We start from the raw sequence: 15,021 nt of genomic DNA, 5'->3' as shown, positions 1-15,021 counted from the left end.
GCACTTAGCATCTAGGACCAACCTAAGAACATAATGACTCCATCTTCGTCCAGCTCCGACTCAAGGAAGGGAGCAACGTCCATATCCTTGGAATGACTCTCCTTCAATCGGAAGCCACAACTCAAGGGACATTTTACCAGTGTGGCTGGGCCCAGCCGGCCTCATTATCCAGTCTCAGAAATGCTGCTTAAGCCCCCCTCTGTATTCATCTCATAAACAAGCATATAATTCCTTCAGCAATGCATCTGAGCTGAAACTTTACCCAAGTTGTGGTATGGAAAGACATAAACTGGTCCGTCAGCTCTTGCCTCTTTTTCTTTTCACTGTTCAAAGAGTGATCTGTCTGTTGCTACCTTAAAATCCCAGCAAAACACACATCTGGTAACTGCCCCTTCTCTTCTCCCCCCGCCTTCATGTTTCCACTGGTTTTTCAGACTTCCTCTTGCGGTGATTTGGAGACTGCGCATCTGGATTTCTTAAACATACAAAGGAATTGCTGGAGCAAGCAAAAGCAGAGAGAGTCCTGAGGAAAGTTAAGATGTGTTGATAAGCAGCTGATGGGACCTTGCAACTCAAGACACTGACCGTGCCAAGCTCTTTACGAAGACAGGGCTTCAGGGAAATAATACGAATCGAAGCAAAATGAAGATGCACATCTCCTTCGGCTTTGCTGGTTGCATGCTTAAAATCCTGTCGATCCACATCTCCATTTTTCACCCAGCCTCAGCCCCACCACCACCAACCTCGAGGCTTTCAGAAGACATACCAGGCAGAGAACTGATCCCATCACCCATCATAAAATTTCCAGGGGACATTTCTCCAAAAACTGACAAAGAACTGGCATTGGTAAGTATGTGTTTGTTTGTTTGTCGTCTTCCCCCCAACACACACCTATTTCCCTTTGAATAGTGTTTTGCAATGTCTTTCTTGCTAATTCTCTGATTCTCTGTAACCCAATAGCTGCTGCTTTCCATCTCAAAGGTTCCTGGGTGGGGAATAGGAGCTGGCAAAATTATCAGCTTTCAGAATGTTGAAGCAAGCTCTGTTTCCCCTCATAAAACTTTTAAAGTCAGGCCAGAAGTCTGTATTTTTGAATGGCTGCCCTATGCCTCTCCAAACAAAGTTCATCAAATTGCTGAAGATTTAACAGGGGAAGGGGGATTGTATAGAAAGTAAATAGAGTTTTTAAAATTTTGTTTACGAAGCATAGCTTAAGTATAGCCTGAAAGACAATTATTGTACACAGTCGGCTTTGTTTTTTAGCAGATATAATGACTAGTCTCAACCAAGATCTGCTTTTAGCAGTAACTGCCCCTTGAAGCTATTCTCAAACTATGTTCCATCTCCATTTCTGAAGCTGCACTGAAAAAGTTCAAGAGGATGTCTTAGACATTATAAGCTAGTTACAGATTTATTTTGTCTGTGTTTATTTGATCTGTCATAAAAAGTGACCTTACAGAAATGAACATTTTAGGAAAAAGGGAACCATTACATGTGCAATGCAATCTGATGCATAACTGAATTGTGCTCTATGGGGCTTAGTCACAAGTAGATATAGTATCACAGCCTAACAGGGTAACCCTATGGATGTTTACATGGACGGAATCCCATTTATCTCAATGGGGCTTACACCCTACTACTAAATGTATCTTAGGCTGTACATCAGAGTGGTGCAGTGGTTAGAATGTCAAAATAGGACCTGGGAGACCAGGGTTCAATCCACACTTGGTCATGAAGCTCATTGGGGCAGTTGCTGCCTCTCAGCCTAACCTATCTCATAGGGTTGTTGTTGTATGACACCTGGAGCTCCTCAAAGAAAAAATGGGATAGAAATGCAATCAATCCATCTTTACAAGCGTGTAAGCCCCATTGAGCATAATGGGACTTCCTCCTGAGACAGCATGCAAAGGTCTGTGCAGTTAGGGCAGGAATAGCCAATGTGGTACCATCCAGATGTTGCTGATCTCCCACCTCACCTTTGACTATTGACCATGCTGGCTAGGGCTGATGGGTCTTGGGCCCCATCTGTACCATACATTTAAATAACTATCCTACCACTTTAAAGAGTCCAATATTTTCAGGCTCTAGATTGGCCCCACCCAGCCAGGCTGGTCATTGGGCTGTGCTAAGGAAAGGTCAGCATAAGGGCTTCCTGTTCAGCCTGGAACCTTGTCCGAGCAACAGGCTGTCTTCACCCTGGTGCTTTTCTGTGAATCCTTTGGCTTTGATTTCGTGGCTCTCCTTCAGACTCCTCAAATGCTGGGTCGATTTGGGCTATCTGAGCCCAAGCCCAGACACCATCACCACACAAATTGGCTTGAGTTGGTTTGGGATTCAGGTGTTGGCTAAATCTGGTGCACAGCCCTACCACATTCCCTTGTGGGTGGCCTTCCAGGAGCCACATGTCAGGGTCAAGGAAGATCAGGGGCAAAAGGGAGTAGTGCAATCAATGTGACTTCATACAGCTACCGTGTTTCCCCCTTTTTAAGACACCGTCTTATTCTTTTTTTTTACTCAAAAAAACACACGGTGTCTTATTTTCAGGGGGTGTCTTGTACCTTAAGGCCTCCTTGGAGGGGCCAGGCAGCTGGCTGGGGTGCTGCTGGGCGCTCTGTGCGGCGCTGCAGCAGCAGCTGGGTCCAGGCACCAAGGCAGCAGGCCGCTGGCTCAGTGCTTCGTCCGGCGCTGCGGAGCGCTCCGAGCCTCTGAGAGCCAGCAGGACGAGGAGGAGGCTTGCCGGGTCGTCGACCTAGCAGTGTGCGCGGAGCGCCCCGAGCCTCTGAGAGCCAGCAGGACGAGGAGGAGGCTTGCCGGGTCGTCGCCCAGCAGCACGCGCGGAGCGCCCCGAGCCTCTGAGAGCCAGCAGGACGAGGAGGAGGCTTGCCGGGTCGTCGCCCAGCAGCGCGCGCGGAGCGCCCCGAGCCTCTGAGAGCCAGCAGGACGAGGAGGAGGCTTGCCGGGTCGTTGCCCAGCAGCGCGCGCGGAGCGCCCCGAGCCTCCGGCAGCCAGCAGCAGCAACAACAATCCCAGAGGCTCGGGGCGCTTCGCGCGCGCTGCTGGGCGACGACCCGGCAAGCCTCCTCCTCGTCCTGCTGGCTCTCAGAGGCTCGGGGCGCTCCGCGCGCGCTGCTGGGCGACGACCCGGCAAGCCTCCTCCTCGTCCTGCTGGCTCTCAGAGGCTCGGGGCGCTCCGCGCGCGCTGCTGGGCGACGACCCGGCAAGCCTCCTCCTCGTCCTGCTGGCTCTCAGAGGCTCGGGGCGCTCCGCGCGCGCTGCTGGGCGACGACCCGGCAAGCCTCCTCCTCGTCCTGCTGACTCTCAGAGGCTCGGGGCGCTCCGCGCGCCCGAGCCAGCAGCCTGGCCTCTCTTTTTTTGCCTGCCCGAGGCGGCCTGCCGCCCCGCCACTGGAACCAGCGGCTTGCTCGCAGAGGCTCAGGGTGCTCCGCGCGCACTGCTGGATGCCGACCTGGCAAGCCGCCTCCTGCTCTTGCCGGCTCCCAGAGGCTCGGGGCACTGCTTTTCTATACTCTTGCCGCGGCCAGCGTGCTGGGTCCCGCTGGCTGGCTGGGGCACTCAGCGGTCTCGCTCCTCGGAGGTATGGCTTATTTTCAGGGTATGGCTTTTATTTCCTAAACACTTAAAATCCTGCTATGGCTTATATAATGACTACGTCTTAAAATAGGGGAAACACGGTAGGTACATTCCAGCCATGCAGAAGTCAGTGTTTGCTACACCCACCCACATCACCTCTCCATCCAGGCATGATCATGCAATCCAAGCCAGGCTAAAGCACTGGAGCAGACTAAAGAGCACTGCTGTTGAGGGGTGTGGCTGTCCCATCCTTGAGGCAGGCACCCCAGGACATAGAATCTGCAGGTGCCCACTGCCAGAGAAGTGAGGGGCAGGCAGCAGCTTCTGGTGAGCCCCACAAAATTGTGTGGAAGCCTCTGGGACATCTTATGTGATCTTCCTGGAACCTGCAACCTCACAACCCCGGTAAGTGAGGATTTGGCAGGGACAGCAAGCAGGGGTGAGAAGAGCATACAGGGCAGCATCTTCCCATTTCTCCTCTGGCTGTGAAATGGGAGGTGCCACCACTGGCTTTGGGAGAGGATGCAGCTTAAGGAGAGAGAGCCCTGGAGTTGGTAGCCAACACTGTCTCCCGTGGAAGTGAGTTCCATAGTTTAATCATGCACTTAACGAAGAAATGCTTTCTTTTGGTAAGGAGGTACTGCTGTTGAGCTATGGGCCCATCCAGACTGGGGATGGTTGTTTTTCGCTGGTGTAATCTACAATATGTCATTGACACAATAATAATGCATCAGTGGGGGATATATACTAGGTAGCCCACACATCGTTTTGCTTTATTTGTTGTCCTGCAATGCTTCCCCATTGTTGCCACATTGTTGCCATCTGGTGGGGCACACTTGCATGCTAGTGCAACTAAATTGGGATGAAACCGCAATAACCCTGGAATATTTATGTTCTGAAAAGTAACAGGATTTCAGCAGGAAGTTATAGGGTTGGGGGGAGAGGGGGTTTATTGGTTTGTTTTCTACTTGTTCTTATTTGTATTATATATCTTGTGGGGGGGGGTTCTTGTATTTTATGTTGTGAACCCCCCTGAGATCCACAGATAAAGGGCGGTATACAAATTTAATAAATAACAGCAGCAATAATAATAATAATAATAATAATAATAATAATAATAATAGACATGCGGTGATCATAAGTGAAGCAGCATGTCCATGCCAAAACCTTTGCAGACACAAATGATATTGAGAGCAGGACCCCGAGACCTTCATAAGCACCAAGCATCATGGTGATGACCAAAGTGTATCTGGATGAACCCTACATAACTCAATGTTGGCTGGGGTTGCTGGGAGTTGCAGTCTAAAACATTTGCAAGGCAATTTGCAAGGTATCAAGGTGGAGAAGCCTGGTGCAAAACACAAAACTGGAGCTTAGTGTTTGGGAGGTAGCTTTGGTAGTGCGACACAACAGAGTGTTTATTTTTGGGGAGGGGGTTTGGACAAATCTGGAATGCAAATCCCGTAGGAAGTAGCTGTCTATTTGCTTAAGGAAGGGAGCATCTGGAGGGGACCACATCGATTGCTCCTGGGTTAAGTTATAAAGCCAAGAAAAACATTACTGGGAGGTGGGCAGGGAGTAACACTGTTTTTCTGGCAACTGTTTGAAAAAACAGAAGAATCCAGCCAGGCAAGCTTCCCCCCTCCTTCCCCTGGTGAATTGGCATGGCAACTCTAATCCCACCCACACTGTGCTTAGTGGACTGTTGCCCTGATATTATCAGTGACTTGAATAAGGTGCAGAAAAGGGCGGTCAGAGGGATGGGGCACCTTCTGTGCTTGGAGAGGTTAACAGCACAATCCTATGCAGGTCTACTCAGAAGGACGTCTGAGTTTGGGGAAGGGCTGTAGCTCAGTGGTAGAGCATCTGCTCTGCGTGCAGGTCTCCAGTTCAATCTCTGACATCTCCAGGCAGGGATGGGAGAGACTCCCTGCCTAGAACTCTGGGGAGCTGATGCCAGTCCGTGTAGACAATACTGAGCTAGACTGACCAATGGTCGGACTCAGGACTCAGCTATACAGCTGCAAATGAAACATTTTAAGTGTGTTGTAAAGTGCTTTATGAGGTATGCAGGTGGTGCTGTGGGTTAAACCACAGAGCCTAGGACTTGCTGATCAGAAGGTTGGCGGTTCGAATCCCCACGATGGGGTGAGCTCCCATTGTTTGGTCCCAGCTCCTGCCCACCTAGCAGTTCGAAAGCACGTCAAAGTGCAAGTAGATAAATAGGTACCACTACAGCGGGAAGGTAAACAGTGTTTCCATGTGCTGCACTGGTTCGCCAGAAGCGGCTTTGTCATGCTGGCCACATGACCTGGAAGCTGTACTCCGGCTCCCTTGGCCAATAACGCGAGATGAGCGCCACAACCCCCGAGTCGGTCATGGCTGGACCTAATGGTCAGGGGTCCCTTTACCTAAAGTGCTTTATACAAATGTGACACTAGATGGTGATGCTGAGCTATGGCAAATTCAATATATTTTTCAAAACGTTTTTTTTAAAAAAGCATTTTCATAGCGTTTTTAATATGTGTCTAGAGATTCTACCTCAGTATAAGGCAGCTTTATTTGTACCTATCTTCAGCTGTACTGAGTGGGCTTACTCTCACGTAAGTGTGTATTGGGTTGCAGCCTAAAGTATTTGGAACTTTAGTTTAGGCTGGGGTGGGTGGGTTGGTGGAGAGAGAAATCCACTCAGTTTCACATTTTAATGCAAACCTACCTAATGTGAAATGCAAGTCAATGCACAGAATACAGTTATATTTTGAAATTATGTGATGCGTTTCTCAGACTAAAAACCATACACGAGGAAGCACAGATGGTGGAGAGCTGTACAAATATCCTGTATGCATGGGTTCATGAAAATAATGTACCAAATGTATTGTATTAGGGAGAATTTGCCTGCAAAAAGGTGAGAGATGGGGGAACTGCATACTAAAGTGTATATTAGCAGGGATGTGCACGAAAATGTGGTTAAATAAACATATAAAAATGGGATACACACACACACACACACACACACACACACACACACACAAACTGATCTAGAACTGAGGCAAATTGAGCCCAACAACTTCTGGAGGGCACCATATTAGCTACATCTGCTGTCGGTTTTTGAAATCTGCATGAGCATCATCAAGTTACGAGCAATAATTTTGACCCCTATTTCCCCCTCATGCTACTCCCCTCCCCACCACACTTTTCACCTACCATCACCTGTAGTTACAATGCTTTGCTAGTGACAAGTACAACTGAAAGTGTATAGTCCATTGTGTCTGAAACCCTTGCAAACTTGTCCACAATTCATTGTTCCTTGGGAAATATTTACCAGCTCACCTATTCACACATTTTCATTACATGTGTGTGTATGTGTGTAACAGCTTAACAATTCCCATCTATAAAAGCTGTCCTCTCTGGTCACCTTGAAATAATTCCTTCTCACCACTGGTGAGCCATCAGAGAAGTTTCCAAACTTCTTCGAAATCCTGTTGTAACTGATTGTGCTGTTCTCTTTTCTTTTTGGTTGAAGCAATACCTCAACAAGTATTATGGGTGCCCAAAAGACAACTGCAACCTCATGGTGCTGAAAGATACCTTGAAGAAAATGCAGAAATTCTTTGGGCTTCCTGAAACTGGAGAACTGGACCAAAACACCATAGATACAATGAAGAAGCCCCGTTGTGGCAATCCGGATGTGGCCAATTATAATTTCTTCCCGAGAAAACCAAAATGGGAGAAAAATCTCGTCACATACAGGTATGCATGCATATTATCAGGCAAAACATTCCATGTTAGGGTGCAATCTTAACCTCACTTATCTGGGAGCAAGTTCCATTGAGTAGACAGGCATCATACTTGGTTGTCCCAAGAAGGAAGCCATTTTATAACTTCTAACAGTTTAGCAAGACCTTCTTACCAGGTCTGTTCTCATTTTGTATTTTTTTGTTGTGAACTGCCCTGTGATCTTTGGATGAAGGGCAGTATACAAATTTTGATGATGATGAGAGACAGAGAGATCAAGAAATGGAAGTAGATTTGTAAGAGTAGTTTCAAAACATCCCCTCCCCTTTACTTCAAATGTATAGGAGGGAAAAGCAAAGCATGAATGGGGTACCTCTGAGACGCCAGTGTTGTACAGGACAAAGCAAGCCTGGGGTGCAATGTAACTTTCCCAGAATTGAAATCTCAACACTAAGAGATGTCATACTCTTTACACAGCAGGAGCAATCCTAACCCTCAATATCCAGCATTAAAAAGAGGGGGAGCATCTTTGGCCATTATTCTAGAACACCATGAGTTCTTCTGGGAGAATAATGGCTATCCCTTTCTTCCGAATGCTGTTGTTCCATACAACTCCACAGAACAAAACACCACAGGCTCCACTTTGTCTGCCTCTCTCTCCTTTTGCTTCTTAAAAAATAAAATAAATATAGTTGTTTTTTAAAAAAAAAATCTGGCACTGAGCTGGAGATGATATTAACCCCACATCGATGTTATGCCTGCAGAAAGAAAGCCGAACCAAAATTACGCTGCGATCTGGACAGCAAATTGTTTAACAAGCACTTCATCGTCCATTAAAGTCTGGCGGGATCAGTCTTAGGCGGGAGGAAGTACAGCAGGGCTCTTTTAATGATTTCCATATCTATTTAAGTCCCGTGGCTCAGCTTTTTAGTGTGTGCATCCTTTTCCAGTGCCTCGTACAGACAGTGTTGCCGGCCAGAAATTAATAATGGCACACAAGCAAGTGTGTGTGTGTGTGAGAGAGAGAGAGAGAGAGAGAGAGAGGGAGAGCAATTCAGTTTGCACTTATTTGGAAATAAGCCCCATTGAACACTGTGGAACTTGCTTTAAAAAAACAAAACCCAAAGGCTCAGGCTGTACATTTCGTAGGAACTTTGGCTTAAAACACAGATGGGGAACATCTGTGGTCCTCTAGATCAGTGTTTCCCAACCAGTGTGCCTCCAGATGTTTTGGGACTACAACTCCCATCATCCCTAGCTAGCAAGACCAGTGGTCAGGAATGATGGGAGTTGTAGTCCCAAAACATCTGGAGGCACACTGGTTGGGAAACACTGCTCTAGATGTTGTTTAGCTACAGCTCCTGTCATCTCTGAATTTGGGCTTGCTGGGAGATGGAGTCACCACCAGGTTCTCTATCCCTAGCTTAAAAGGTTGCTTAATGCTTTCTTTCAGGAGCATTCCAGAGACATTGGCCCAAGCTTTGGGTCTTTCCCATTAAGCCCCAGGTCCCCGAGCTTCTCTTCCTTTAAACACTATAAAAGAAATTGTTTAAAGGGGTTGTTGCTCACGGTGCAAATTGCCATGCCAGTGAGATCCAAGGCACCCCACTATCTTAATTTGCACATATAAACTAGTCCTGGATCTCTCCAGGTAGACCCAATCTGGCCCAACCTGTTCTAGCCAAATCCCAAATTAACCCCAATCTGCCCGATTTGCTTTGGGATTTGGCTATAGCTGGTTCACAGCTCTAGTAACATAACTACCACCATCACCACCATCAGCAGCATTATAAGAACACTGTGCAACAGGGAATTAGAACAGACATGAATCCTTAACACACATACACCCCCAAAATGATGAGTCTTATGTTAAAAGACTGATTAGTTAGCTATAGGGCTCTTTGTATTGCTTTTTACTGCACGAGACTTAGCATGGCTGCTATCCCTTTGGGGGATTTTCTCCAACTGATCCATACCCTTCTCTGTTTTCTCACCCCACCCCACCCTACTTTTATTGTGAAGGATTTTAGGCTACACCCCAGATCTGGACTCAGAAACTGTGGATGATGCTTTTGCCCGAGCCTTTAAAGTCTGGAGTGATGTCACACCATTGGAGTTTTCCCGAATTCATGATGGTGAAGCAGATATCATGATCAATTTTGGACGATGGGGTAAATATCTCCATACAGCATTGTGGATAAAAAAACCTGAGGGACAATACAGCTCTCTGTATGTAGACCACCCACCCATAGAGCACTTGACTGGATCAGTCCAATAGCATATATATAATATATATAGTGCACTTCAGAACTGTTCAAATTCACCTGGTACAGTCATTATCTCAGTTGTCCTTACTAGAACTCTATGAGGGAGGTCAACAATACTATTGTGCTTGACTTGCTGAAGCTGACAGAACATCAGGTAGCAGAACTAGGAATGCTCTCAAGGGGTAAGGAGGAAAGAGTAGGGCCCAAGGGTGGTTTGGGATGGCTCTGAGGGCAGATCAGAACAATTGGGGGAAGGTTTAGAGGCCATGACCAGTTCAAAACCACCATCATGATTGGTGGGAGAGAGACAGCCACTCCTGTCTTTGAGGCCCTCCAGAAAAGTGGGGCATTCTTTGTGGGTGTCTCCTGCAAAGTGTCTTTGATGCAATAATAAGGCATCAGTGGTGGATTTATACTGGGCATCATTCCACTCTATTCATTATTCTGGATTGCTTCTCTGGTATCCACCCATTGTTGCAATTTGGAGGAGGACTATAGTGCAACAAAAGTGGGATAATACCACCACCACCACCCTGGAACATTTGGGGTATAAAAAGACAGGATTTCAGGATACAGGTAGGTAGCCATGTTGGTCTGCCGTAGTCAAAACAAAATAAAAAAAATCATTCTACTAGCACCTTAAAGACCAACTAAGTTTGTTGTTGGTATGAGCTTTCGTGTGCATGCACACTTCTTCAGATTCTTCAGATTTCAGGAGGAAGCTAACAGGACATGTACCAATTGGAAATGAAGCAATATGTCTGCCCCATAACATTTGCATGCTCAAACAGGATTGAAAGTGAGATTGCCTAAAGCTGCCCTGGTGCCATCCTGACCACAAATCCTCATGAAGGAACAATGAAAGAAGGATACCTGGAGGGGCCCTTTATTTCAACTGACCTGAATGTGGGTACTTGGGCACATGCAGACACCCAAACAGGCCCATTTTGTTTGTTTGCTCCATTACAATGGCATAATAGAATTGATGATTTGGAAGGGAATCTGGTCGTCCACTGTGAGAAAAGGATGCTGGGCTGGATGGGCTTTTGGCCTGATCCAGCAGAGCTCTTCCTATGTTATTAAGTCTGCTCCATTCTTCTGGGATTCTGCCCTTCTATCCCTAGGAAGGGGTTTCACTTCTCAGCTATGCTCTGCCAGTGTGCCTCCGGCTGGCCTTGCTCTAACCTAAGGCACACATAGCTGAGAACTCAGGGTTTGGCTGGGAGCATCTGACATTTGTTTCCAATGGCAAGGGATCAAACCCAGAAAGTCCTCAGTGATGCAAAAGTGGTCACCGCAGGCAGTGTCGATGGCCAGGCTGCTGGTGAGAGACTGATGAATAACAGGGTTATGCCCTTGCCAGGAGGCTGCTTTTCCAAGAAAAGCTTTCGGTGAAATAACGGGAGAAGCCAAGAACTCGGCCTTTACCCGAGGAGGAAGGAGAGACTTGAAATGACTTGGTGCAGAAAATACACACGGCTTTATTCACAGACACCCAAGGGGGGGGAGGGAACCAAGGTAGAACATCTGCTTTGTATGCATAAGGTCCCAGGTTCAGTTCCTGGCATCTTAGTATAAGGCAGTTTCCTGTGTTGGTGGGGAGACCACAATAAGAAAGGCAAAAAAGGGAAATGCAGTATTTATTTATATATTTCAGGGGTGTGTTTTCCCGCTACTGCCAATAGGTCCCAGAGAAGATTTTTCATCAATAAAATGTAAATCAGCACAAGAGATTAAAAATCAAATATAATAAAAATAATTCTCAAACTCTAACGCACACAAAGTAAAACAGAAAGGGACGCATTAAATGATTCATCAGCCCATAAAAATTGTAGAAAAAACAACCTAGCTATTTTAAAGAGGGCATGATTATTCAACCATTTTAGATAATTGTTTTCCTGTATTTAATGCCACTTGATTTCTTCTTTCTTCTGCAGAGCATGGTGATGGGTATCCTTTTGATGGCAAGGATGGTCTCCTGGCTCACGCCTTTGCCCCTGGACCCGGGGTTGGTGGGGACTCCCATTTTGACGATGATGAGCTTTGGACTTTGGGTGAAGGACAAGGTATGGCAGCTGCTGATGGATTCAAAACATCGCCGAATGTTGACTGTTGCCGGAAAGACTGGACAGCATAACAGTGTAGATCAGCCTCCCCCAACCCAATACAATCTAGATGTTGTTGGACTCCAGCCCCCACCATCCCTGACCACTGACTATGCTAACTGAGGCTGATGGGAATTGGAGTCCAAAATATACACATGACACCAGGTTTGGGAAGGCTGGTGTAGATTTAGGGCTGATCCGTGTTGGTTCAGGGTGATAGGCTAATATTTAGGAACTTATTGAAAATACTATAATTTAAATGCTGAAGCCAGCACCGCCACTGAGCAATGGCCGATGTCAGGAAGGCATCAGAAAAACAATATAAAAAAAATAGTGGGTCACATAAGGTCTTCACAGATTAGCTTACATTAATGTATTTCCAGGTGACTCTCCTGTAGTTCAATGTCTAAGCAAGTTCTGCTTTTAGCTGAAGTGTTCTTTGACACCCCGCTCTAGAAATTCTGCTGAGAAACTCACATTTATATTTTGACCCCTCCTGACAGAGTATCTCTTATTTCCCTTTCAAGTTGTTAGAGTGAAATACGGCAATGCAGATGGGGAATTCTGCAAATTCCCATTCCTGTTCAATGACAAAGAATATAACAGCTGCACAGACGCAGGTCGGAGTGATGGATTCCTTTGGTGTTCGACAACATACAACTTTGATGCGGATGGCAAATACGGATTCTGTCCCCATGAATGTAAGTTGACTGACAGAAACAGAGAGCTGTGCTTTGTTTTAATTTGGAAGCATATTGTGGCCTTTCCCAGATGACTTTTTGCTTGTCTTTAGTTTCCCATTGGAAATACGGGGTCAATGGTTGCATCAGTGTGCCTCCAATTGTGTAAGTTGGCCAGGTCCCTTCCATGCAAAATCCCTTTGGAGACATCAGAGTGCTGGACATGATAGTTTTGGGGAGCACTTGTGGTATTATAGTACTTTAAATAGAAGGTGCAAATGTGGCTGAAATATCACCACTATCAACATGAAACCAATCAGCTTCTTGCTTTTAAGATTTCTGCCCACTCCATCCCAGATATTTAGCAAAACTAGAAAAATGACGTATTTAATCATGTTTTGTTTGTTTGGTGTTGTTTTTCCAAAGCTATGTTCCCCCATAAACTTGACACACAAGGGGATTCCCACCACAAGTGATAAGATGTCCCCTGGTATACTCCAAGAAGCCAAAAAAATAGAGACAGGGGTCAGCAAGGCTTACTGAGCATGGGCTGGATAACTCCCGCAGAGATCCTCCATGGGGCGGACCAGCGCCGCGCGCCGCCGCAAATCGCTTCTGTGCATGCCCAGTTGCCAAAAATCGTGTCTGTGCAGACATGATTTCTGGTGCTGCGGGCATGCGCAGAGGCGATTTCTGGCATCTGGGCATGCACAGAAACGATTTCCAGAGTCGCAGAAGAGAGTCCCCGCACCGCGCTGCATGGGTTTAGCACAGCACATGGGGACTTGCCAAGTGGGCGGCTCAGTTTGGGGGCGGCTCATGGACAAGTTAAGTGACCCTCGTGGGCTGCTTCTGGCCCATGGGCCTTAGATTGCCAACCTCTGCTCTTACTGATGTAAGATAAATTTACTGGAGCATTATGCCAACAACATATAATTTGGACTTGTGAATCCCCACAACTGGTTTTCTGAGGCAAACCTCTTTCAGCAGTGGTGTTGCTAGTAGCCATGATGGCTATGTACTCATGGATAGTTTTATCCCCTGTGAATTTATCTACTCTCTTTTTAAAGCCTCCCAAGTTGGTGGCCATCTTGTGGCAGTGTATTCCCTTGTTTAATTATGCACTGTGTGCAATGCTAAAATTTGTCTGGTCTGAATCGCTCACCATAGAACTTCACTGGATAACCTAAGTTTCTAGTATTATGGAGAGGGGGGTACTCTTGGCTTGCTCCTTAATTCTTTTTTAAACTAGAATGGATGGAGTTTGAACCTGGGACCACTTGTGTTCAAAGCATGCATTCTGCCACTCTCTGCTAGGAGAAGTGGGTCAGGAACCTGAAGAATGGTGGTGCTAGCACATCACACTAATAAAATCTCTGCAAAATAAGAACAATGCTTTATCTTGGGCAGGTACCAGGAAATAGACCCTACTCATTGTAAGTACAGTAGAAAAATATGAGATGCGCTTTGATGAGTTGCATGTGTCCACTTCCATATTGTAAGACAAGAATTATAGAGCTCTTATCGGTCTCTCAGAGAGATATAACTGTATGTTGTCAAAGATAGGAAGAGTGATATGAGACCATTAGATCCCAGTTATCTTCATTCTGCCACATTTTGTTGTACGGGAAGCCTTGAAGCTTTCAGAGGCAGAAAATGATGTTTTAAGCTCAGCTTTTTCTTCTTCTTACAAAGCTCCTCAAGCTGCCCAGTTTTTAAGCAGAGAAAAAGTGATGCTCTATACTTTGAGAAACCACACATTCAAATACTGGGGGGGGGGGAGTTCTGTGGAATCTGGCAAGCTGAGCTTCTATTTGGTTCCTTGCTCTTGTGAGCTGTGGATATAGAAAGCCAAGATTTACAGACAATTTCTCTCTTTGAAATTTGGAAGGAATTCTTAAAGGGGAAAAACTTGTTCACAGATTGTAAAATTGGTGCGGTCTGTTGTTCTCAAGCCAGGATGTCAAATGTGGAGACAATTTTTAGGAAGGAGGAAAGTTAGATGCTAAATATATATGTATCTACTTTCTCTCTGCCAACACTCTTTGCTCCTCATAATAAAATATCTCTCTGGCTGGTCCTGTAGTAGGAAATGATGTCCTTGTTCTCTTCCAGCACATTTTCCTCCAATTTCTTATACACTAGCAGCATTGCCAGATCCCTTAAATGTCAAACCTGACACTTGGGAGGTGGAGCCTTGGAGCTAAAAGGTGATACTTGCATAGCTGCCAAGTTCTCCCCTTTTTTAAGGGAAATTCCCTTATGCTGAATAGGCTTCCTCGCGAGAAAAGGGAAAACTTGGCAGCTATGTACTTGGCAGAACTGGGGATGGAGACTGGTGAGAAAAGGTGCAGCCTAGTGGTACACAGGGAGCACAGAAGGTTGGCCCAAGCTTTATACCAATGTACCACCTACTAAGCTACCAGGAAATGACTCAACACAGACAATACAGAGACTGCAGAAGGGACAGATAGTTTGAAGGAGAATACAAGCTTTTTTAAACAGCATTCTTCATTTTATATTACTCCTGCTTGATTCTTAATGATAGCTCACACCACCGGAAACATGGCTGACACCTCTAAATGGAGCCAGGTGGATGAGGTGAGGTGGAGAGAATTTCAGAAGCAAAGAAGTAGCTTGCTC

At 46.2% G+C, this 15,021-nt stretch overlaps 1 protein-coding gene across 1 annotated transcript in view; it reads left to right on the top strand.

Annotated features, from left to right (window-relative positions):
- The first annotated feature begins 423 nt into the window (after positions 1-423).
- The window catches only part of MMP2 (matrix metallopeptidase 2), a 31,378-nt gene continuing 16,780 nt past the window's right edge, over positions 424-15,021 (top strand). Inside the window, exons 1-5 of the mRNA XM_035119444.3 lie at positions 424-846; positions 7,115-7,341; positions 9,349-9,497; positions 11,531-11,659; positions 12,226-12,399. Coding sequence (XP_034975335.2) covers positions 643-846; positions 7,115-7,341; positions 9,349-9,497; positions 11,531-11,659; positions 12,226-12,399 — 883 coding nt within the window. The 5' untranslated portion in view covers positions 424-642. The remainder of the gene's footprint in view (positions 847-7,114; positions 7,342-9,348; positions 9,498-11,530; positions 11,660-12,225; positions 12,400-15,021) is intronic.

This window comes from Zootoca vivipara, chromosome 6 (assembly GCF_965207765.1).
Source record: "Zootoca vivipara chromosome 6, rZooViv2.hap1.1, whole genome shotgun sequence".
In the NCBI taxonomy this organism is placed as follows: domain Eukaryota; kingdom Metazoa; phylum Chordata; class Lepidosauria; order Squamata; family Lacertidae; genus Zootoca; species Zootoca vivipara.
The sequence above is the reverse complement of the archived record's forward strand: the minus strand, read 5'-3'. Positions and strand labels throughout refer to the sequence as shown.